The following is a 24,475-nucleotide window of genomic DNA, read 5'->3' as shown; positions in this document are numbered from 1 at the left end:
AATATGTAATTTGCTCTACCATACCCATTGTGTTATTTACACCAAAATTAGTATCCAAATATTCCAATATTTTATCGGTACCCTTTTTGACGTTAATATTTGACAGGCTCGAATGACAATAACAATTTTCCGGTATTTCTAATTACCCGTCGCCACAACTGCTAGTCATTAGAAACTTTTGACGTCGGTCCGGCGTAATCGCATTATTATACAGTTTAAATTTTTGACAAAAATAATGCATTCATTACATTATTAATTATTACAATATAATTTATTATTGTTCTTTATTTATCTTTAGAGACAATACCGACGTGTTACAGAATGGTGTGAATTAGTTAATGGAATAACTGCCCAAAATTTAAAATGGAATATTTTGTGTTACTTTATAGTTTATTAGTTTCTCATATCTTAATAGTTAATATCTAGATTTTACTATCAAAACGTGTACATAATAAGGAAGTGATGGATTTGAATTTTGGTGCAAACTACAATCCTTATTTTTTTACAATCCAAATTACACATATTACGTTGTAGGTATAAATTGTATTTTGGGTAAATTTTGGTTAAAATTGACTGTTGCAATTAAATTTACAAATGGTGAATTCATGAATTCAATCGAAATATTTTTCACCCTCTTTAGTCCATGAAAGTCTAGGTAATACCTTTGATGGTGGTCGCGGACCATAGAGTAACATTACTCTATGTTGCGGACGGACGGACGGAGAAGTAAGCTGTTAAGTCGACCATTATATAGTTATAAAAGAGTGGGCAGATGAATGCAACAAGATAAGATTACTTTTTTTTTTTTTTGTTCGTTCATTTATTTATACACATATACAGCATATAAATCAATATAAATTATATATTTAATAATAATAATAATAATATTTGATAAACGGATACGAAGAAGGGAACAAAAAGAAAATCGACATTCGGATCTATATCGTACACGCGCAAATGTATTATCTAATATATAATTATATCAGACATCATATTATTATTATCTAGTGCTTAAGTAAGTACGGAATATAGAAATTAATTTCAGCGTTTAATATAATATAATATATTAGATATATTAGTATATATTATGATATAAAGTATTGTAATGCTTATTTGTAATATAATAATTATAAATATAATGTTATTATTAATATTTCACACAGTAAAATTTATATTGTTCGTATGTGTATACAGCACACGGTAATTACAACTTATGATATTTAATTTTATTATAATAATATTATATTAATTAAAATTTAATACGTGACAATGTCAATTTTGGTCGTAACATCGAAAAATTAAAACGCATTAAAATAATATGAACGAGAGAAATGTTTAACCAGACGTGTTTTGTTATATTATATAATAATAATAATTTATCATTTAATCAATACAACAAACTTCTTTTCTTTGTGTGTTTTGTATGTATATGTGTGTGTATGTGTGTGTATTACTATGCGGAAATTATTATTCTTTCGGGCGGTTTTTAGCTGCCGTTTGCAAGTCGCGTCATCCACTGTCTTCTGTTGAAATTATTTGTCGGTTCTTGGTTTTTTCTGCCTCGCCTGTAATCAAACGTCGAAATATTTTAATCAGCCATATTCACATTATCCTTTTCATCCTTTATCAATTAAATCTGAATACCATGCAAAATTCAAATATGAGTGTATTTTGTATAGTTAAGAAATATGTGAAATACTTTAAAAAGAACTGCGCGCATGTCGAAAACAAATAACATACTGCACGACTGGCGCGAAGTAATCAGTTATAGGTTATTTTAGCTTAGATACCGAGCTGCATATTTTGTAACTCGAAATCAGTTATTTAATATATTTTCCATTGACTTTAAAATATATAACTGGTCAGTAGTGTAAAGAGAAATTTTAAGAGCACACGCGTAGTTACTAAAAGTATTACCAACTATCTTTTTTTTTATATGTAAAATGATATTCTCGTTACTCTCGACCACATTTCTATTTACGTAGGTAGTTTATATAAATTAATTATTACAATATAATATTGAGCCTTCATTAGTTATTCAATTGCCCTTCACCGACTTCCCTCTTCAGGAGCACGTACAGTTACATTACTTGATAACCCGTCTGGGCGCCACTGTTAACGGTTACTAGTTACTATACCTATTTTTCATTGTGAATTTTAATAAAAGAAGTGGGTATCCTATGTCTATAAATATATTTTATTAGGTAATAATTATATACATTTTTTCGTTGTAATTTTAAAATAGCGAGAAATACACAATGAGCATCGATATGAAAATTAGTTTTTTTTCTCAAAAATATTCAATTATACTGCTTGTTGATACAGGTAATATTAGATTTAAATAGAACTACAATTGTAATAAAATTAAAATCGTACACGTGTTATTTCATAAACTGAACTTTGTACTTATTTTTAGTTATATTCAATCTACACCTATCATATTATAAATATTACAAATTTACAAAGATGTTTTGTTATTTATTTTATTTTTTAAATAATATAAAGGATTTTCAATTTTGGTGCATAAGTGTACTGTCCGTATGTGTAAAGTATTAAGTATTGACTGTTAGCATATTATGATGTTTTACTGTTTCAGTATGTATCTTATTTATGTACCTAACTAATGTCATGTTATACATTTTAATGTTAATAATTTTAAATTTTAGTTATGGGTAACATCCGTAGTAAATTTTTTCTCTCAAATCTCTCATACAAATAAATACTTATAATGTATTAGAGTCATTATTTTCTTGGGGAATAAATAAAAATACCTAAATAATTAAGTAACTTGTAAATTTAGATGTAACTATAAGTTACTGCAACTGTAACTTGTGACTAGTTATACATTTTCAATGTATTTTGTAACTACAGATACACAATTTTAGTGTAACTTTTCATTTACAAATAATTAAGTAACTCGCCTATCCCTGACAATTAATATATAGTACCGTTGGCGTCCACATCATGGTGTAAGCGTGACTACGAAAATTGATGAAGTCAATCGGGACTCGGGAACATCACTAGAGCGAGCTGTAACTGTGTACAGTTTGCACTCATACTAGGTACTTACCAGCAAAAATCAGAAACTAATAAGAATAAATAAACTAAGAATATAGCCAAGAAAAAACATCTGTAATATAACTTAATATTGACTCGGAGACATAAAACACTGCATACGACTATATAGGTGACTGTGGAGTGTGGTTATACTGTGTATGCATACGTGTATAATATTATATAAATACATACGCGTGCATTTGTATATTGCGTATATATAGTAGAAATGTGCCTACAGTTATTGGTTTTTGACATAAGTCGGTCGCCAGGCCAATGTTTTTGAACGGCTTGCCGTTTCTTCAGATGGCTGTGCAAATAAATACTTTGAGTACGCTCGAACAAACAAGCAAAAGTCTAAACACACACACACATACATATCAATATAAATATATATATATATATATATATATTTATATAGGGTGTTGGTAAATAACCATCATCTTGAAAAGTATTAACGTTTTGGAAAATATTATTTACATAATTTGAAGTTATTACAAAACAACAGTTTTAAAAAGAATTATATTTTTTTTACTATTTTTCATCGTTTTTATTTTTAAAGTATTTTACTTTTTTTGAATGACAAGTAACAATATACATAATGTTATTGATTTCATATTCTTAATTAGAACATTTTTTTTTTCGAGAATTTTAATGTATAACAATCGAATTTTGAATGTGTAGCTAATCAGTTATAACTTATAAGTAAATACTATTAAAGTTATGGCGAGTGGAGCAGTGGGCATACATGGCTAAATCTCGTAGAGTACTACTTACTTTAGTGCCAATTCCATACCGCTAATATAAACTTTAATAACGTATAACTAATTATTTGTAGTAATATTAATAAATATATTAATCAATTACTACCTACTTGTTAAAAATTTAATTTTTGTAAAAATTCTCGGAAATATATTCTGCTTAGAAGTATGTAATTTAAAATGTATATCGTCATTTTCATTCAAGCAAATATGTTAAAAAAGAATAATAATAAAAAATAGTAAAAATATTTTTTTTTAAATCGTCAAAAAAAATTAGTTAGTTTTTTCTTAAATCGATAACGCTTTTTGAGATACACATTAATCAGTATTTACTTTTAAAAGAATAATCTTCTAATAGGTTTATGTATAGTGAACGCGTATATTTGTGCGAATATCTTGATACATAAAGTGTCCTTGAGAACGAATGGAGGCGATTTACACGGATTGTAGCGCGGAGGCGAGTAGAGGATATTATAATATTTGTTAGCGTTTAGCCGAAACTTTTCACGGAATTATTGTGAAGCTGCTTGGTGCAAGGCCGTCGCGTTAGTTTTATTTTGTTTTTAATCATTTCTTAATCGTATCAAAAGTTTTAAGCTCACTAATGACAAAATCGCTATAAGAAGACCACGATATACCACTGGCCGAATAATTGTTCATTATCCCTTTTTCTCAGGATTTCTTGTAAACACGGAGTAAAGTTGTTGTTAACAATTTTACTTTTCGCGGACCGAATGGGACCGAGCAAGTGGAATATAGTTTGACGTAGACAAAGTGCGTTTATACTTTACGCCTGCCAACTGGAACGAAACTTATTTCAAACAAAAATATAATTCAAAACACAAGCAAATACTTTTGACAGACGCCTTTTAAGTATACAGCGAGAAATATCCTTCTGGCTTCAAAGATTTAAAAAACGGAATTCAATTCCATTGTATAGCTCTGTATTAATATGAAAATATCATATAGTCAATCGTCCGTAAGTATATAATATTACGGGTAACAATATTGATTAGAAAAAAGTAGAATACGCAATAACTTTTTACTGTGTATCAACACCTAGAACAATAATAATAAGTTAGCATTATTGCTTATCAATATACAGTGTTTATAATACATGTTAGTACACTCAGTTAAACTTGTAAAAACTATCTTGTAGGTAGACATGTTAAAAGTAGTATTGCTGTAAATATGAAATAAACAAATGCTCGATTTTGAACAGATAATGTATAAGAATCTTAATATTAACATTCTTCGATTATTCATTTTCTATTTATCTTTTAGAATTGAGTGAACTCAACTTGAACATATTACTATATTTACAGACAGACAATAAATACGCAATACTTAATACTAATGTTATAAATTTGGTATAGTGTATATATTATTATGTTATTGTAATGTTGCTATCAGAGCTTCAAAAAGTTTTTTATAACGTTATACATGTATATAGGTAATGGAAAAATATTAAACAAATTTTTGAAATCAAATTCGATTACCAATAAACATAATTTAAAATTAATAATAAAAGGATAAACGTATCGTATAGTATGTAAATTAAAAATTTTTTGAATAACATAATTAAAAATCATGTTTGTCCTTTTTTACGTTATACCTATATGGCATTTTTCATCATTCCAATAAAAATGTATATCATACTAAAATATATGTTCAGCAGTTTCAATTTTTTGTGTTTAGTTTAAATATTAATGTGAAATAACCTATTATCAAATTTAAAAGTAAGAACATTATCTGAGTTATATTTCGGTTTTTATGATACTTTAGTTTTTAAGTTAATCAACAGTATTTTTAAATATTATAATATCCAACATAATATTCATAATGACAATATATTTCTTACTTCCGACTCAAATAATTGTGTAATATTTATTCTGGAATACGCGCATTACATATACTTACGCGTGTACAGAGTTGCCTGAACGGTGTATTAAAAGTAAATTATTATGTAAAATAATTTATGACGTGTCGTGCGACAGTATAATAATAAAGATACCTATGTAAATAAATAATTTATTTTCCGGCTGCTGTTGGAGAATACACACAACAATGTTTCGGCATACATTTTTTAACGACTTAAGAATCGAATGACTTGGATAAAAGCGTGTTGAAATCATCCCGTTTTTGATAAATCGATAGCTAGTCGAAATCGCACGACAGCTGATACGTTCAATAAGTAATACAACTTACTATAATATAATATATAGTCAACCAGAGTTTGCCTTGTGACTTGTGGTAGTAAACCTTTAATTATTAGGAGAAGTGGTATGCATAGTTTTAGTGTCGTCGACCAGAGTAATAATATGTATAATTAACTTATATCAGCTAATAAATGAATATTTAATCGTCTCCCTTTCGTCGGAACTTGGAAAAGCAGCTTAAATAATCAAATAGGTTATCGTCGCAGTAAATACTTAACAAAACGAAAAAAAATCTATACCTATACCTACTCAAAAACCTACGATTTTATCGACATAGACTGCAGAGTTGTTAATTCTTTGAAAACGTTAATAACATTGTGGTAATAATTAAAAAAAATATCAAATAGTTATTTCGAACCATATTTACTTATTTCCATAAATATAATTTCTATTTTAAAATATCTAGACATTATCATAACTATATTTCAAAAAATGCTATTTCCAAGATATATTAATTTTTAAGCACTTATAAATATCCATATCGTTAAAATATTTATCTAAATATTATATAATCTTCAGGACTTCAATATGTACTATAATAGTATTATATATAATATAAAATTAATAGTGTATTTTATTTTCAAACGACCATCATATGTTTTTATTTAAAAACGAGTAATATTATGGAAAAATAGTTTACTCACTGTAGTTGCAATTGAAGTAAAATATAAGTAATTTTATATAGTTAATATTAGTAGTTATGGTGGTTCTATATATCTTTAAATGTATAAAAAATAAAAGTTTTTTTTCTGTTTCTATATATTATTGTCAATCGTATTTGTTTTATGATACTAACGACATTATAGTATTTATTTAAATTAAATACCTATATTATTTTATTGTTTTATTTGTCAAAATAGTGGGTATTTATATTTAACCGCAAAGATTTGAAAAATACATAAATCAATGAGAAATCCAAACGTGTAATAACCTATTTCCTTGTATATAATATGTGTAGATTTCTTGACAAAGCTATGTTTTCAAAAACCAATTTGTAAAATTCTATTTAAATTTCTAATCATAAATTATAAAATTTGATAATTAAATTTATGAATCTGTTATATTTTAAAATAAATATTTGTTCAATTTTATTACCTAAAGTAACTTTACGAAGTTGTATTACTTATACTTATAGACTATAGTACAAAAACTTTCAAAAATAAAACTATATTTAGTTTTAAAAAAATATCTAGAAAATCGAGATTAATATAATATCTAATTATTTTTAAAATTGTATATATATATTTTTTTTGGTATATGTTGTAACCATAAATTTACTGTAGGTATAAAATAGATATACCTATTTTAAGTAGTCACTAGTCTGTGTGTACTATTTAGATACCTATTAAAATTATCAAATTATTAAACTATGTATAGCTGTATAACTGTTGATACTTTTTAAATAAAATAAAATAATAAGAACCAACATAGTATAATTTATATAGCTGCATAAAATCTGCATTGTGCACTGATCGTATAATTAACATAAATTAGTCATACTCATAGATTGGTTTTAAAATATATTTTTATCCTTTAATCGGAAATAATATATGTATTTAAATCGAAACTTTGAAAGAGTAAATTGGAATGATTAAAATGTAGACATCCAAGTATTGAGGATAATAACCATTTTTAATAATATTTTTTTAAAACAAAAATCGACTAAATCGCGTAGATATTAGGTAGCGTATAATTTAACAGCGCAGTATTATGTTATTTTATTGATTTTATTTTAATTTTGCTATAAACTCAAGTCTTGTTTTTATGTAATGCAGTTTAGCGAAACAGGCCAGGCAGATTACAATAAAAGCTGACCACTACGTTTTTAGAAGTGTAGATGTATCTTTAAAATTATATGTATTACCGTTGTTGAGGAGTGTATGCTGGAGTAAGCAAATCTAATTAGTTTCTAGAACGTTACAAATAAAATGAAATAAAGCTATAGAATCCAAAATCGCTAAAAGATGATGAAGAAAGGGGTTTTAAAAATTTGTGATCGAGCACTATATCGAATAGTCTAGGATTCAATATTTGGAGTTCAATTAACAACTTTTACCGATTAATATATTCAGAATACAATCTAATTGCAAGATTGATTATACCATACGATACGATTCGTTTTTTGTTAAAATCGTAGCTATTATTCTTACGAAATCAAAAATTTAATTTGCCTTAACTAGATCGATGTTCATTCATTTTTAATATTTTTCTTTTTGATCTGTTTTGAAAAATGATGTGATCAAAATAACTAAATCACATGATTATTTTTCTTGAAATTTTAAAACTTATGCCATTCAATCAGTATTTTCTCACTCATTTATTATTGTAAAAACTACATTTAAATATACTGTAGAGCCTCAATAATCCGAACGAATTCAGACCGAATGTCGTCCCGATTAGCGATTCGCTCGGGGATTAATGGAAGTATTTTAATAGTACCTATACTCAAATGGCTAAGCAATTTCGTTACACGGCATTATTTATTTATTAAATTTAACATATTACGAAAAAAAGTTTTACTTATTTACAACAACACACGCGCATATTCGTGCATTTATAGGGGGGGGGGAGGGTCGAACTGAGTACGATAAAATAAAGAAAAAATAAAACAAATCCGGGTGTTACGAAAAAAAAATAATATACCTATTATGGTGTGCGATGTGCCGTCGGGTTTACCGGACTAAAGAGGTTCTACATTACATCAGTTTGCAGCAGGGATATTTACACCGTCAGTGGCGTATATAGGTTTTCATTTCGGAGGGGGCCGACTGTATACTTGGATTTTTTTTGGGGATAGTAAGGAGGAGACACACTATTTTAAATAGCTGCGTTTTTCATTTTCGGAGGGGGGGGGCTATGAGCCCCCCCCATAAATACGCCACTGCATGTCTGTATACCGTACACAATGATGTAGAACGCACGATATTACATACATGGTGTTCTTGCTTACCGGGTCGTAGATGACGACGCGCGGCGGACGATCGCTCTCGATGACAGCCACGTACGTGCCGTTTACCCGACCGTCGTCCGGCCTGCCGTCCAACCGCTTGAACTCGTACCGCGACATGTGACCGGCCACCGTCCTGAGCAGCGGCTGCCGTGACGGCCGTGCGGGAGGAGACGGAGGCGGCGGCGGCGCGGCAGTCGGTTCTTCGATCTGTTCGATCTCGTCGTCGTCGTAATCGTAATCGTTGCCGTCGTCGTCGCCGTCGTAGTCCTCGCCCCCGGCCCCGATCCCCCGAGCCCTGGCCGCCGCTTTCATGTCTTGCACCGCTTTCATTATCCAGTCGCCCGACGGCCACGACGGTGACGACGTGGTCGGCGGCGGCGGCGGCGGCGCTGGTTGGTGTTTCAGACCGCGTCCGTAGCCTATCACGTTCGCGACCGTGGCCGCGATCTTCGGGGACGTCGGAGTGGTGGCCCGCGGCGGCGGCGGCGGCGGCGTCGGCGTCGAAGTGGACGACGCGGTCTGGATGGCGGCCGCGCCGACGTGGTTACTGTCGTCGGCCGCCACCGCAGCCGCAGTCGGCGTGCCCGTCTCGTCCCGGCCCAGCATACCTGCGGAAGGCGTATTATTAATAATTGTTGTGTTACATTATATTGTTGTTTTGAAGGAGCGCAAAACGCCAAATAATAATATGTATATTTTTGATCACATTCATGCACATCGGACGTATTGTTTTTGCAACGGTGTGTGTTTGTTTGTGCTGTCTGTCATCAATGTTTGGGGAAGACAAAAATTCTTCGAATTTAATCCCCGAGGATGGGTTTCTGCCTTGACAAATCGGATCTAGTCGATGACCTTCCGGGTGGGTGGTCAAAAATACCAGTAGGTATTTTTCAAAATAAAGGAAAAACGAGATTTTTTATACAAATCAGCAGTACGTACTCGTCAAAATCGGTTTTATTTTTCTGGTGTATCTCAAAAACGAATAACCTGAGGTATTTGAAAATTTCCCCACGTTCCTATACCATTAATATATGTTAATTTTTTTTTTTAATCTTTTGACTGTTTATACACATAATATGTATACGGATTTTATAGTTTAGAACTTTAATACAAGGTTCTTCGTAAGTCTTCATTATACATTGGTAAGATTTTTTTACAGACATTTTAAGTTCATATTTTGACAAAGTTCTTCAAAATTGAGAAAATGTACAATTATGACTTTGTAGTTAAAAGTCCACAAATTGTTCAATTTATTGTAAAGGATTTGAATTTTAATACAAGGTTTACTCATAGTAATATAAAAACATTTCTTGTTATAGATATTTTAAATTCAAATTTGAACTAAATAAGATATTTAAATGAATAATAACGATTATATATACTTTTTTTATTGTAATTTAATGTTTTATAATATTGTAATTCTGAGTTTTTGAATTTAAGATTATCTATACAAACTAATATAAATTTAAACTTAACTCAATTATCATGATTAGTTTATTAATTGGTGAGTAAGACACATAATTCAATTATAAATAAAAAATAAAATAAATTCGGAATAATTAAGGTATAAAACGGGGTATAACCTATTAACTTACAAATATTTTATATTATATTAAAAATTCAAAAGCAATTCGTAATATATTCTACAGTTTAATAGTTATGTATTTCCTTATTCCATATTTAAACACATTTAAAATCAAGTTTTTAAGTCATGTCCTTTAAGAATAAATATTTTTAATAATATAGTTATATTATTCGGCCTATATGTCAAAATGTGCCAGTAAAACTTAAAAAATTAAAAACCAAAGTAAAGTGTCAACGATAAATGTCGTAACTCAAGGTTGTCGAGAAATGTATAATAATGATTACAAATAAACTTAGTACTGTTAACTGTTGGCTACAAAGGTTTGACTTTAAAATCCCTGTGTTATAAATAATATAATTTATAACTGACATTTTTCAACAGTTTTAAAATTTCATTGTTGGATTTTAAAACATTAAATAATATAACACTATAATATTGTTAATAGTAAAAATATAAAATTTAAATGAAATATATTTTTTTAATTCTTAACTTGTTGGTTTTGATAATGATTTTGGGAATCTTTTAATTTATCTAAAAATGTTCACGATTAAGTTTCTTAATGTTCTTATTTAAAATTGTGTTTATTGGAATTGTTTTTTGTTATAACCAAATATATATTTTCGTATTAATAAAATTAATTTTTATGAGTTATATTCACTGTTTATCAAATCAATGGTTACTTAATTGGGTTTATCTAACTTGATTCATCGAACTGTGACGACAGTCAATGTAAACGACTGACAAGAGCACTAAGATAGGTATTTTTTTGTGAGTATGAACTGTTACGTCGTCTGTGATATTTATATGTAGATTTTTAGTTGTTTAAAAATGCTTTAAAAAAATTGTGGAATTTAAAATATTTCAGAAGTGTATCCTGAATATTATAATATAATTTATTTATATTTTTTAATAGCATATTTTTAGTAACATAAACTATAACATGTACATTTAACTATATAGGTACATAAAAAACATTTAAAATATAAAATCGATTTGTACACAGTGAAAGTGAATGTTAAATAGGTAGTTTATTACGAGCATAACACTGTTTTATCGTAATATTACGATGTACGCATTATACCATTTTCCGTTGACGAGACAAAAATAAGAAATCTAACGACGAACATGGCTTAGATGTTACTTTTAATCTATACGTCCGATTATAATTATTACTACTGTAGATAAAATGCTATTGTACCATCGTTATAACTATATCTGTGCTAACTGCTAATTATTAGTTTACTCACACACATACACAAATATATATGTACAAACAATGTTGACATTTCCAACGAACGTATGGTAATATATATATTCTGACATAATAATCGTAATGAGCGCGTTATCGCCACAATATACGAGTATAGTATAATATTATTAACATTAGCATAATATCATCGTCGCCTCCGTCGGGGACAATGTTGTCTTTCAAACAATTATCATTTTGCTTAAAGATCTACGACCAACATAGTAATAATATAACACTATCAATATTTCATCGAAATCACATACTCGCGCGCGTCGTTGACTAATATCATAATATTACACCAGCGGTTCTCAAACTGTATTTTTTTCGCGTATTCCTCGAGTTGCCAAAAAAACCTACAGAGCTTCGATTTCAAAATATCAGAAATACCGATTTTGAACTAGAAATCGTTTCATTTTTGATTTATCGTCTTTGCGCGACGCGTATAAGAACAAATTATTCAATCTGATTCGTATGGTTTAGAGAAAAACTTACAATGTGTACTGTGCGACGTAATTTGGCAAGCACCGTAAATTAAATCATTAGAACTATTAGGAAAAACTTTGTGCGATTGTGGATAATCATTAGCCGACAGTACACACATCTGTATGAATCAAAAGTGATGAAAATTTCGTCGTACCTAATTGACATTTATTATAAAATATATGTAATATATTATTGCGTGTACGTCTCAATTGCGTTGGAGCGATCGTAGTAAGTAGTTCGTCCGATTTCGGTTAGCTACGATTTCAACTGGACTGTATATAATCTAATATACTGCCGTTGTTTATCCATCGCCATGCCGTGCAGTTTGCGAACAGTCATCGTTCGTGTAAATTTCAAGTACAACAATCAGATCTGCGCCACCGTGTACATAACAATATTTGTGTACAGGTTTTCGTTGTGAATTATACGTACAAAGTACACCAGATGAATATTTCAGACGTAGTTTAATGAATCTACCCCAACTCCGGTAAGAAATCAACGATTTTTTAGAATTAAAAAAGGAAAATGTCATCAAAGCGATGTCAATTTTACGCAATATAATATATATATATATATTATTTATGCATATGTACAATAAATACATTTTAGAACAATGTAAAATAATATAATATTTTATAAACATATTTTACCGCATTAAACGAAACCATCTCGTCGTATTTATTGTGCGAGATCGATAAATTATAATTTTAGTTTGTTCATAAATCATTTTTTTTTTTTATTATTATAAATTAGAATATGTTTGATTATAGTTTAACATAGGAAAAAGTTGAAAATCACCCGCGCCATTTTTTTATTTTATATTAACAATAATTAATAATTTGTACCTATTACATAGTACAATAATTAATATAGTAATTAAATAATTTATACATTTTTTTTTAATTCGCCAGCTTTTTGTATCCCAAATATACATAACAACAAAATATTTCAATCGTAAACTATATAATTTACGTAGATTAAACCTATTCTAAATTATATTTTTGCAAATTTCAAATTAATAAAATTAAAACTTATGATATAATTGGTAAATCAATAATTTCACGCTAATATTACATTGGAATGTTGTAATCCCGTTGTTGGTAGTCTTAAAAACAATATAAATAAATGTTAAGCTCTTAAAAAGCACACAAGTTATATATATATGAATAATTGTAGAAGTATTTTTTATTTTGGACCAAATGAAATAGTAAAACATATTTGTACTAATATTGTTCCAGATCAATAGTGTTTATCATTTATAAGTGTTTTTTTTTTTAATCAGTCTTATTTAATTGGTTGAAAGTCAGTATAAATTATTTTATTTAATAGGATTGCAAAATACAAATGATAATAGCACAATAAAAAAAAAAAAAAAATAGTCACTGAAAACAAGATGACGTCTATGTTGTTAGACGGACAAACGGAACGACGGACGACGAGCGCAATCGGTGGCATAAAGAAACCGCACGAGAGAATAATCTTAATCATGTAAGGCGGATTGATTAGTGTTTAATATGATGAAATCAATTATAATATTCAAAATGTCAATGAATTATCAATAATAACAATAATTATAAATTATGCGTGTGCGTGTTTTTTTTTCTCCCACCACCCTCAAAACTCTGTTACAGAGAAACAGAGAAACGTTTAAGTACAGATAACGACGACGACAACGAAATCAATGCCGCCTGACGTATCCGGACTCCTGATTATCACATTCAGAAAACAAAAACTGAGACAATGCAAATTATCAATTTGTGTATTCATTTTTTTATTATTGGTGTCGAATGGGCTATAATTTACCTCCGCACCTGATCTGGTTAATTATACGTTTATAATAGTAAGCGGCTGAGAATAAAACGTAAATTTTTTTGTTCTATATCTATTTTTAAATCGATTTTCCGTATACTTTTTAACCTGTGCAATAATATCAAAGCACAATCATCTTGCGATAACATCTCGTAAGTCATAGATAAGAAAACGGTAGCAAGTACCAGCGGTACGTACGCACGGAATAGTTACTACAACTTAAAATAACTGATAAAAAAGTATACTTGTTTGATTTTCATTCATATTTTTCATGTTATTAATCTAGAACTAAAGTTTTACAACTTTATATTTTTAACTTAATTTGATATTTAAAATGAAAATATATTATTATATATAGTTATAATATGTGATATACATTGAAAAAAATTAGTCACTTAATGATAACACTTTAAATTTATATATTTAGATTTAATTTTTTTTTTTTTATTAAAATTAAAATTGTTTTAAAAGCATTTCATAAACTTCACATATTAACTGAAATGTCGACAAGTATTTAGAAGAAACTAATAAAATGAAACAGGTTTTCATTTGAACAAAATAATAATCTATTGATTTGGCCACTTGGCCGTTAATAATATTTCTTCATTCTTATATTATTTTAAATTTTTATAAAAATCTTTTTACAGATTACTGGGCCTCACTGAGATAACTCTCGTGGAGGCTCAAAATATATTACCAAGCTATAAATATATTTTTTAGGATCGTTGGGGTAAGTTAAGGTCAATACGAGAAAAACGTGTAAGAATGTAAGTGATGTCTACCAGTGTTAGAGTAAAGTTGTTGAGTTTTTCAAATTAGAAATAAATAATATTGTTTATACTTTTTTTGGTTTAAATCAATTACAAAATTCAAAATAAAATTAATACTTAGTGTACAACAATATTTTTATCTAAACCTATAACAATGTCACATTGGTGACTGATAAATGATAAGAAAATTAACAACATACACATTATTCCAAATTTAATCAAAAACTCATATTGTATATACATTTTTAAATCGAAAGTTCCGTTTCAAAATTTTTATTTTTATTCTAAGTCTAATACTGCACTATATTCTATATTTATTGTACTTATATAATAATTTATTATCTATACTTCTCTATATTATCCTTTCATTACGTTATTTGTCATTTTAAACGTTTAGAAAATCGAATGGTTTAAAAAAAGTCGCTAAGATTTAAGATTATAAGTTGGAAACACAACAACCCTGTGAAGACGCGTGCTACACGCAAGCAGTTCGCAGGAAAACGCCACTTGGTTGTGCAAAGTTTGACGAACGTAAAAGACTTCACTGGTGATGGAAGCCTGACTTGTTTGACAAATTTATAATTGATGACGTTTCGACATCATGTTATGCGTAAAACTATGCCGAAACAAATTTAAGTATGTCCATTGTGAATTATATTGGCGTCTCCAGTTGTTGAAATACAAGCAATAACTGCAAAATATACTGTAAAAATAAGTGATATAAATGTATATTATAACTTAACCAATAGAGCGGAATAATACAGTTATTATTTACGTTCAGGCGTGGATTTATGGGGGCTTTTTATGAGTGCTCAAACACCAGTTATCACTTTAGCCACAATGTAAAAAAATACAAAACTATTAGTTTATACAAAAATAATTGGAATTCTCGCTGTCGTCTACAGTCAGTTGCCATATTTCCGTATTAATGTTCTTATTATTTATACACAAATTAAATTTTCTTGAAAGTAAAGGTATTTTTGTTTTATGTATGATAATATTTAAAATCTTTGTTAAAATTAATTATGTTTTATAATTAAATAATTGTGTAAGTAATATTATCGTTGAAAACCAAAGTATAAGTTCATTTTAATTAGTATATTTGAAAATTTGTTGAAAATTTCTTCTTATTGTCATTATTTATATTTTATTAAATAATTATTCATTTATAATAAAATAGATGAAAATTGTCTCAATAAATATACATACAATTTTATTTAATAGAGAATACAAAAGAATACATATTTTAGAAAATAATAGAAATACTCAAATATTCTTTTATTAGCTGATGACGCAAAAATGTTTAAATATATAAGCAATACTGCTGATGGTGAGTTACTTCAATATGATTTAACCAACTTTCAAAATTGGTGCATCTCAAATGGTATGTCACTTAATATTAATAAATGTCAGTGTATCGCTTATGCTAAAAAACGTAATTTAATTTCTCATGAATACATTTTGTCTAACAAAAATGTTTTTTGATCAACTCAAGTTAAAGATCTCGGAATAATCTTTGATTCCAAACTTTAATTTAATCTTCAAATATTAGCTGTAAAAAAGAAGGCCCTTTCTTTAATTGGTATGATTAAACGAAATTGCTCTAGCTTTAATAATCCATTTACACTGAAATGCCTATATACTTCGACTGTTAGTCCTATTATTGAATATGCACCAACCATCTGGGAAACACATAACAAAGCCATAGCAAACAATTAGAAAAAAATCAAAATAATATGTTTCGTTTTATTTTCTTTAAATGCAATCTATACAGACCTTTTCACTCTGGATATGAAAATATTATAAACTTTTTAAATTTGAAAACATTAAAGGATAGAAAAAAACAATTTTACATAACCTTCCTATTCAAACTCCTTAATAATAAAATAGACGATTCTTCCCTCCTATGCAATATCATTTTTAAGAACAATTAATACAAACACTCGGAATAAAGAATTATTTTATATAAAACCCTACACTCAAAATTAAATGTCTTATACCAGTTGTACCCAAACAAATATTTTATTGTCTAGTGGAAATTCGGTAAATAATTTAGATTTTTTTTCTCTATTACTTAATGTCTCAATACTTATTATTATTATATACTTTTATATTTTATCTTTATTTCTTTTTATTGTATAAATACTTAAATATGTTATAATCTTATATTTATGTATCTCTAATATTATTCATTTTTTTTTCTCAAATATATACTCTATGTTCTATGTGAATTGGACTAACGTCCGTTAAATAAATAAATAAAAAATATTCACAATAAATATAATGTATATATATATATATATATAAATAATTTGTTATATTATAGCATTTTCTAAGATTGGTATCTAAGAGATTATAGTTAAATGTAGATAATTTAAAGTAGACTGTCTACGTAAGCAAGTCAAAAAAATGTGTTAGCTGTTATTTGTTTGGTAAAAAAAGATTTAAATGTAATATATCAAGGCATTCAAATTCAATACTCCTCTTGATTGGTATCCCTTATTTATAATTTTCAGATTCATGCCTGCTTACGTTCAAATAAATATAATATTCGTACAATGTTGTATTAAAATATCGTAAAGCGGCGGATGTGATATCATTTTTATACAATGGCCATATTAACTCTCCGTATTTATAATTAGATCATATCCAGTTTAAAGTCCCTCTTCATCATCTCAGATTTCTCGCTTTTTTACATCTCATCTCATCTCATAACTTTAATTTCGCAAAAAACTCACCCCTATTTATAGCCAACAGCCATGTCCCTATGCAATAATCATTATACTGACTTAGATTTTTTTCTAATCCATTAAATATGATATGCGAAGCATCACTTGAAGTTCTGAACAACTTTATGGATTTTTTTTTTATAATCTTACCATTTAATTGTCTATTATCAATATAATTATCAGTAGATTATTTAATGTAGTTGCCTGTTTCTTTTTAATATACTATTATGTGCATATTTGGTTTATTTTATTATTTTTATTATGTTTTTACGAGCGATTCTCGTTGTCAAATTAAGTTTTAAGTTAACATTCCCTCATATTTTTTAAACATGTAAATTTACAAGTTAATTAAAAAGAGAAAAGTAATATAACTTGGTTAAAAATCAGTTACTTTTTTTTAAAAATTAAATTTGAAATTATACCTTATTAGAGTAATATAATAAAAAAAAATGTGTTTACATTAAAATATATCGCTGCAAGTACTTTTACAATTCAATACAATTATCGATGATGAAATTCAACAAAATAACTAAATTATATTAATTTTTTTTCTTTCACCTAATAGCCTATCAAAGTTCTCGTGTAACTGTTTCTGAAGTAATGATAAAATTGTTAACTTAATTTTTTTTATTTTTAATAATCAAACTCATTATTAGAAATTACAATATAATTAATCACACACTAAATATTATGTAATTAATAATAATTATTAAAATTAAATATTTATGTAATTATTTTATTTTACCATTAATAGAAAGTAGTGTAGTATATATTATATCAATATTAGAAGTAAAATAATATGACCATTCACTGAACTTTAAAATAAAAAATAATTTTTATAAGACAAAATAAATTTTAAACATATGGATTTAAAATTTTGAAAAAATTGCCAAATTCTACATTAAAATTAATGAACTTATAAGTTATTGCATATTATGGAAAAAAATATTCATTAAAATATAAGTTACATCTAAAAAAAAAATTAACTTCTTAATACAGTAATTAGACGTCACTTGCTTTAACCCCAACATTGTGACATATATAAGTACATAATTATTTATTACAGAAGATAACAGACTAAAATCGAACGACGATATTCTGAAGTTAAAATCGTCATTTATCATTTATTTTAAGTTTAGGTATTTTTAATTTTTCTGTTTTTATTTATTTGCAATGTTAATAATTATTTTACATTACAATGAAATAATATCTATCACGTTTAAGCACGCTTGTAACGATAATAGAGAATTTATAGATATATACCTAAATCGATTATATATATTTTGTTGTTTATGTGTGCATTATGAAAATCGTGTTACATTATAAATCTTGTCAAATTATGGTGAATACCCGAATACAAAAAACAAATTTTTGTACGAATTTTCATTTTATTCGAGTTTAAAAATTCTAACCGAATTAATAATAATGTACTGCAAAAACGAACATATTTCATACTTATAAATTATAATGTTACATTATTTTTTTGATTTGTATAAATGACAGAAGATACTCACAGACTATTACATGTTTTATGTTATTTTAGGCACACACCTTCTCTAGTGTATGGGCATATGTATTATTCTAAATTATTAAAATACATACACATCAGTCATCATTAATGCACAAATGTACGGTAAGAAAAATAACAAGGTTGTCAAAAAGTTATTTGAATACAAAAATTATATTTTTATTGAATAACATATTAATATCACGGAATATTTTTCGTATCAAAGTTTATTAATCTTTTTTAAGTCTTAAATCTTTTCTCAAAACTTTTACTTATACTTGTATGCAATATGAAAATAAAAATATAAATATCGTGGACATTATAGGTATTAGATTAAAAATAAGAAAATATTCATTTTTATTGAAAGTCATTTTGAAGAAGATTTTTACAGTCATGACATTAAACTCCAAAGTCTAAATTTATTGATTATATCAATATCATAATTAATATCTATAATATTATTATTAAGGTTATTATTGAGGTTGAATTTATTAGTTAAAATTTAACATCAATACTTTATTATTTTTTTTTTTTGATAAACACCTATTGATAAATTTTTTAATTTTATTATTGTGCTTATTTTATTTATTTGTATTTTTTCTACTATAGGATTATATTGAACGTAATTGGTCCCTATACCTTTCTACAAGGCTGGGCAAGTTAACGATTTTTTTTAACTCATTAAGTTAAGTTATTTTGAAAATAATAAAGTTAAATTAAGTTAAAATTTACTCATATTTTTTTCGTTAACTCGTTAAGTTAACAATTAACATTTTTAAAAAAGTCACTTAACTTAGTTTAAAGTTAAAATTTTCTAATTTGCAAAAATAAAAAATTCCATAATAATAATATTGTTTATTAGATAGTTTTTCTTTACGCTCAAGAAAATTACCAGGGAAATTTAAAATGATACATCAGAGTACTAACTAGCTATCGATAAACCTGATTTTCTAAAGTAAATCCTAAAATTTTTAATTATTCTTGCATTATTCTTCTGACAAAAATTTACTTAATTTGGATAGTCTTGAATAAAATTAACTTGAAGTTAACACGTTAATCTTAAAAAAAAGTAACTTATTAAGTTAAAAGTTAATTTGGAAAAAAAATTAACGAGTTAACTAACTTAACGTTTTAACTTAATTTAAATTTTTAATTCGTTAATGCCCAGCTTTGCATATTGTATAGTTATGACGACAAACATAGTAATAATAATCATAAATATATTATATTAATATAGTTGTTAAGATTGAAATAATGCAACTCCATCGTCATAAACAATTATAAAATTTCTGTTAACACATCTGTTGGTGACAAATAGAAAATTATTTAATTTAATTGTGTACTAGTTACCCGATTGCATATTTTTATTTGCACTGTTTTATTAAATCCTCTATAAATCTTCTATCTAGTATTATAAAATTAATTTCTGTCTACAAAGTAATGTTATTAAAATATATATTTTTAGTATTGCTGTTGTAATCTGGCAACTACAACATATCTATTTGTTAAATAAATTTATGAAAACTGAAGGCTGAAAACATATACAATATACATATAATATACTATACAGTGTATACATCTCAAAGACGATACTTAATAATCAAAAACTATACTTTGTAATCTTCTCTGTGAGATGATATTTAAATCGAATGTTATAAGATATTGGATGAATACTAATAACAAATAAGTAATATATCTGCGTAGAACTAAACATTAATGACTAGTATTCCTTTAAAAAAACAAGATTCACCTTACAAAGAAAGTGTACAAGATTTTTTCAATCACTTCCTTTTTAGATTTTTTTAAATTTTAATGGGAAGCGACGTTTCCAATGAATTTTATTTAAATTCGTTAATTTTTAATTATTATTTGAAAGTTTTTATTGTTAAAATTGTAACAAAAGAATGGTCATTACACAAACACTAATACAATCATATAAACTATTAAATTAATTAAATTCCATTAAATTCGTTGTTCATAAAAACTTAAATCAAAATATTGTAAATGACGACATTTTTAATTAAATTTTTTTGTCAATTCCGAGTCAAGTCAGTGGTACCGTCTATGTATATCACTTGATAATAGACTGTGTGTGCATAATCGGTAAAACGCTAACCAGTTAAATATAATAGCGATAATCAAACAAACATAACGGTTTAATTTAAAATTCTTTTCATATTTGGATCGATATTTAAATATAAAAAAAATCCAATTTACACTCGTGTTCAGTCAACAATGTCCACAGACGTAAAAATAAATAAATATTAACTAGAATTCAATCATATATTTAAAACGAAGACCGTTGCAATAAAAAAAGTCAAAACAATAAATAATATAACGATCTTGTTTCAATAAAACGTTATTGAATTTTGTATGTATTGATGGCGAAGTTATACTTACGCAGCGTAAGTTACGCTCTACATTTCTATTGCATTATCGCGTGTCAGATGCAAATGTTGTGAAATTGTGTACGAAAGGGAATAAACTAGATATCAATATTATTGTAAATCATAATTGTATTTACCTATGTATATGATGTACATTGTACTCGTTAACGTGTTTATCTTAAACAGCGATTCGGACGTATTCGAGACTTGTATTTTAAGAGCCTAAAAGGGTTGTTCTTTTCTCGTTTCCACCTCCTCGAAATTGACACATTCTACTTTCAAAATTAACTATTAAATAAACCGTTGAATCATGTATACGCTGAACTAAATTCAACAATAGCGACCGGAAACGATGGTAATAATATTGCCAGCATGCATGTAAAATATCGATCAGTATCCTGGTAAATTTATGTCGGATCGTAAAATAATGATTATGTGTACAATACTTACTTAGAGTTTGTTTAATAAATTATGAATAGGTAACTCCCATTTTAACAAAATACTTGAATAATTAAAAATTCACAAGATTTTCTTTGGACAACCGATAATCAAAAATGACCCTCAAGATGGTTTCAACTATAGTTTGACACAAATTAGTGAGTCGTAAACCAGTTTCCGAATAAATTGATTACTTTATTTTGTTGGGTGTCACCGGTTTCCGCTAAAAATGACCTTTCCGTTTTCCGTCATATTAGATAAAACGTCATTTCTTTTTCCGCCAATTATAAATTACATAGAATTTTAAAGTTTGGAAATCCCTTAAAGTTAATATTTAATAATATTCTTTTTTATAGTAAAGATAATATTATTTTACCCATTAAAAAAATGACCAAAACCATACATATTATATAATTATGAGCGTATGAACGAATACCACGAAATGAGTCTTTTATAAAAAAAATTTTTATTACTCAATACTAATCATTAATTATAATAAATAATATAAATATAAAGCGCGTATTTTACAGTATTTGCATATTTTTGTAAGAAAAATAAAAACAGTCTTTTGTAAAATAAATTGTATTACTCAACACTAATTAGGTACTAATTAAAATAAATAATAAATATAAAACATGTAATTGCATTGTTCTAATAACAATATGTCATAGCACCTTTATTCATTAGCTGCATTTTTTATTTAAACCCCATTTAGTATAATGGTTTGATATCAGTTTTACGAACTCGTATCTACTTATTTCATCTTTTTGCTATTTTAAAATCATAATTTTTCATTTCGTTTACGATTATCAATAATATATAATTCTTGGTGTTTTACATCCATTAATATTTTTTAAAGTGATATGCACGTTCGTTTGAATGTCTTCTATAAGTTCAGTTATCAATGGTACCTACAAATGCGGTGTTCATTTATAAAAATTGTCTGAATACAAAGTGAAATGATTCACACGCGTTCGTTGTCCTAGTCAAACTTGCTGATAATGCAGCCCATAGTGCAAGTACGGCACTAGAATTTTTTTCCAGTGGGGGCAGGGTGGGACAATAGGGCTAAGGTTTTATCAGCAACCAATGGGGTTATTAAAATGAAATATAAATATTTTCGTATCATATAACATAACATAATATAGCTGTTAGCTATATAGTACAAACTTTTGAATTGTTAAAAATGTTTTAAGAATAATGACAAATATTTTTTATGTACATTATGTAAGAAAATTTTTAATCACAGACTTTCAAAATCTCAATCAAACTCGTATTAAATCATTTGGAGGCATTAAAAATATTATTAAACATTATTTTTTCTTAGTGGATATATCTATTATTTCATTGGCATTTATTTCTTGTAATAATTCATGTTCTTTTGACAGCAACGATAAGGACAATGATTTGTTTTGTATAAAAGTTGACTTTTGCCAATTTTTTACGCGCTTCAATACTGAAAACGATCTTTCATCCACGCACTCATTGTCTCAAGGTCTCAAAGTCTCATTGTAGTAATAGTTGATTTGTTTTTATTTAAAATGTCAAGATTGTCAATTTTATTTGTAGAAATTAAATTAATTTTATTTGAAACAATTACGATTGAGGGTTTTATAAATGTATACATTGATCCAGATTGTTTTCTAAGAAATAGCTCTTTGTTTCTATTTTTTTCTTTTTTCGTACTCACTCTCTACGTTATTTTATATCAATCTTAGTTTAACGTTTATTATAATAATAATATAAACATAGACAATTTTTACTTTAAATACGAAAGTTTTATTGTCGAGTTATGAATTGAATTCACCAATAGGCAATAGTGTATGTAGAGGGGGTTTTAGCCCCCCCCCTCCGAAATTTATGGTTGGTATGGGCATTGATTTTGATTGTATAATTAATTGGAATTTAAGAATGGAAATTTTTTACCCCCCACCCTCCCCTGAAATTAATTTCTATGTACGCCACTGTCAATATTGGTTACCAGTTATTTGAAATTATATTAATATTTATCCGAGAATCTAAATTCTCTTATTATCACATAAAGCATTAAAGTCTTTGTAAATTATTTGTTTAATAATACACGTGTTATACGAAGCTAAGGTAATATTTAAACGTCCAAGTTTACTGACAGTTCAATGATTGTACTATGTGGTCATTATATTATTATAGTTTAATATTAGATATATAGGGAAATATAGTCATAACTATGTTAAATCGATTTTAGTTTTGCATGATATAAAAATCGCACACAAAAGTACAAATATACAGTAGTGTGCATGTTTTGGCACTCCAATCGACTATTTCTATTACCATTACCGTAATTGTAACAGTGTTGATAACACACGCCAAAGTATAGTTACATTTATTGCAATTAAAAAAAAAAAAAATATTTTTCATTTCAATTAATATGAGTTTTCTGTTTAATCTTTATTAATAGTTATTTTAATCTAGCTTTAAAATTCGTTTTTTGGACGTCGATATAGGTTATAATATGACCACCATTCTGTGTTCAATAATATTTAATCCTACCAAAT

At 27.1% G+C, this 24,475-nt stretch overlaps 1 protein-coding gene and 1 long non-coding RNA gene across 2 annotated transcripts in view; one reads left to right on the top strand and one right to left on the bottom strand.

Moving 5' to 3' along the window:
- Positions 1 to 1,182: 1,182 nt before the first annotated feature.
- LOC113556412 (amyloid beta A4 precursor protein-binding family B member 1-interacting protein-like) overlaps positions 1,183 to 24,475 on the bottom strand; it is a 400,319-nt gene continuing 377,026 nt past the window's right edge. The window contains exons 6-7 of the mRNA XM_026961336.1: positions 8,985 to 9,592; positions 1,183 to 1,565 (exon numbers count right to left, since the gene is read on the bottom strand). Coding sequence (XP_026817137.1) covers positions 1,533 to 1,565; positions 8,985 to 9,592 — 641 coding nt within the window. The 3' untranslated portion in view covers positions 1,183 to 1,532. The remainder of the gene's footprint in view (positions 1,566 to 8,984; positions 9,593 to 24,475) is intronic.
- Positions 12,533 to 13,663, top strand: LOC113556414. The gene is made up of 2 exons (XR_003405525.1): positions 12,533 to 12,788; positions 13,631 to 13,663. It is a non-coding gene; the product is annotated as an uncharacterized LOC113556414 (long non-coding RNA).

The sequence above is a fragment of the Rhopalosiphum maidis genome, chromosome 3 (genome assembly GCF_003676215.2).
Source record: "Rhopalosiphum maidis isolate BTI-1 chromosome 3, ASM367621v3, whole genome shotgun sequence".
NCBI classification, from domain to species: domain Eukaryota; kingdom Metazoa; phylum Arthropoda; class Insecta; order Hemiptera; family Aphididae; genus Rhopalosiphum; species Rhopalosiphum maidis.
This window is presented reverse-complemented; position numbering and strand designations above follow the sequence as displayed.